A 2,916-nucleotide genomic window follows, 5' to 3' on the forward strand; every position below is an offset into this window, starting at 1 on the left:
GAGTAAATTCTCTTCCTAATGGTGGCAGGACCTAAAGGCTATCTTTCAGCAGGAGCACAACAATTGCTTTCTTTATAACCTAAAGTGGAGGGTGGGATGTGGCTCCAAAATTAGTTTCTGGAAGGATAAGTGGCTGGGGGACAATTGTAATCTCCAAGCAAAATATCCTAATCATTATTTAATAAGCAAACAACAGACTTTTTCAATCAATTCCATGGGGGATTTTGTGGAGGACAGATGGGAATGGAAGTTAACATGGAGGAGGACTTTTTTTTATCATGAAATTGACAATGTAGCAGCTCTTCTAGCTGAGATCGAGTCTGGCCACATCCATCAATCCAGCAGGGATTTCCTTTGGTGGAAGCCTGACCCTAATGGTCTATTTTCAACAAAGTCTGCCTACAAAGTACTACAGGAGGCTCATAATAATGCTGATGAAGACAGGGCCTCCAAGATTATGTGGAGACTGAAAATTCCCCCAAGGGCGAGTGCTTTTTCTTGGAGACTATTCAAGAACATGCTCCCTACTAGGGATAATCTCAGAAGGAGGCAAGTGACATTGCCTTCATACAGCTGCCCTCTATGTGAGCATGAAGAAGAATCGGTCAATCATCTTATGTTCAACTGCTCCAAGACTAGGAGTCTTTGGTGGGAGCCAATGAGATGGGTTAATAGAGTGGGTCCTCTCCCCACAGACCCAAAGAATCACTTTTTGCAATTCTCTCAGTGGAATAGGCAAAGTTCTACAACCAAGAGATGGGAATTGCTGTGGATAGCTCTGTCTTTGTCCATTTGGCATCACAGAAATGGCATGGTTTTCAATAACCAGCCTTTTAATCCTGAAAAGGTCATGGATGATGCCTTATTCCACACTTGGTCTTGGCTTAAGTGTGTGGAGAAGGGCTTCCAACTGCATTTTAATTTCTAGTCATCTAACTTGAAGGATGCTTTTTCCTAGAGGGGCTGAGTTTGTATTGTATTGTGGCCTGTCTATTGATTCGTCCTAGTGGGGTTTAAACTATATAAGCCTTGTTTTTATCATTGTATTTTCAGTACACCTAGTACTGAATTTCATATATAATATATTGATATTTGCTGTGCAAAAAAAAAAAAAAAAAGAGAGAGGAAGAATAAGACATATAATTTTTTCATCAATTGATCAGGTTTCCTAACTAGTGATGGGGTCAAAATCAAGTAGGCAAGGATAAGTGAAGGGAGGATGACTTAACCCTCCAAGACAAATACCCCATTCTGTACCAAGTGAGTACTCAGCAGAATTATTCTATCGACTTAACCCTCCAGCTACTGTGCTTTTATCCTATGTAGTTGGGTTCAGAAGTTCTCTGCCTTTGTATCTATTTCAACTTATCTTCAGTACACTTAGTACTGAATCATTTATAATATTATCTGATTTTTGCTGTGCAAAAATAAAAAAAAACATGAAGGTTCAATCCAGAAATCAAATGGATAGGGAAAGAGGCACTCACAAGTCTATAGGCCTTAGACAAAGGTTCTCCTAATCCAACAATGCTTAGAACCCAAACACTTCCTACCAAGGTAACAAAATGACAATTGGTTAGCCATGTATGCAACCTTTCACAGTAATGTAAAATACACAATATCCAAAATCATACTAATTATACCTCAAGTTTTTCTCTTTTGGAAAAGATACAACTAATGAGACGACCGTCTGGCAAGATAACAGTGATCCAAATTACTCGTTCAACATTCCTATAATCCTGCAATCATGAGGCAGTGAGGCACACACAATTCAGTAGTGCTTTTAGAAACAAAGTACAACAAATCCTCCTACCAAATCAATAAAAAATTATAAGGGTAATGTACCCACACACAGGACAAAAAAGGCACAGCAAACAAAGGTATACTAGATATGTATAATCTTAGTTGTGGCATAGCTTTTCCTGTACTAATTACTAAATGTCACAATAGCATTCTTAACTTTCTCTCAAATTAAACAACACCTACTCTACAAATGACACATGGTGGTCCAATAAACCTAAAATACAGAGTGCAATTCTCAGCCCTGAATTTTCAGTTTTTCAACATACCTATAACCATGATTCAAGTTTATCATAAGCTAAACTAAAGTACAGACCATCAACATAGCTTCTTTATATTCATAATCACTTTTCTTTGTGTATAAAGAACAAGCTCAAGAGGTTGCTCAAGAGGTTGGCATTAACAAATCCACTTAAACTGTTACAAGAACACAATAAGGGTAAGGGAAACTTCACTAAGGAGAAGAAGCGCAGAGTTGTCACGATGCTCGAGTTAAATATGAGATACCCTAGCCATGTTTAGTTCACTAAGTGTGCGATACATGAATGCAATCAAATATTTATACAGGATTAGACCAAACATACCTACGTGAGGTGGCGAAGGAGAAGAAGCACAAACTTCTGACGATGCTCGAGTGCGATGAACACGATGCTCGACCTTAGACAGAACGATGGCCAGATGGAGAACATACAACTTCAAGGTAGATGGAGAACAAAGAGAGCAAGAAAGCTTAGATGGAGAAGAAGACAGAGAGAAGGAGAAGACAACGCAAAGGAGACGAAACATACCTAGGTATGGTGGCGAAGGAGAATAAGCATAGACTTGTGACGATGCTCGAGTGCGACGAAGACGATGCTCGAGTGCGACGAACACGATGCTCAGATGCAGACAGGGACCTTGAAGGTAGACGGAGATTAGAAGAAGAAGAGAGCGCGAAAGCTTAGATGGAGAAGAAGACAGAGCGCGAGCTTCATAGGGCTCACCATATTTTTTAAAATATAAGTTTAACATCGGTTTTTAAAAAAAACCGATGTTAACAAAATGATGTTAAGGTTAACATCAGTTTTCTGGAAAAAAACCGATGTTAACATATCAAACGTTAACATCGGTTTTCTA

At 39.0% G+C, this 2,916-nt stretch overlaps 1 protein-coding gene across 1 annotated transcript; it reads left to right on the top strand.

The window, feature by feature from the left end:
- Positions 1 to 214: 214 nt before the first annotated feature.
- LOC112999596 (uncharacterized) lies at positions 215 to 2,462 on the top strand. Its single transcript, XM_026125911.1, has 3 exons — positions 215 to 847; positions 2,167 to 2,239; positions 2,368 to 2,462. Exons 1-3 carry the CDS (start codon positions 215 to 217, stop codon positions 2,460 to 2,462), a joined length of 801 nt encoding a protein of 266 aa, XP_025981696.1.
- The last annotated feature ends 454 nt before the right edge of the window (positions 2,463 to 2,916 follow it).

Source organism: Glycine max, chromosome 15 (assembly GCF_000004515.6).
Source record: "Glycine max cultivar Williams 82 chromosome 15, Glycine_max_v4.0, whole genome shotgun sequence".
Lineage (NCBI taxonomy): Eukaryota > Viridiplantae > Streptophyta > Magnoliopsida > Fabales > Fabaceae > Glycine > Glycine max.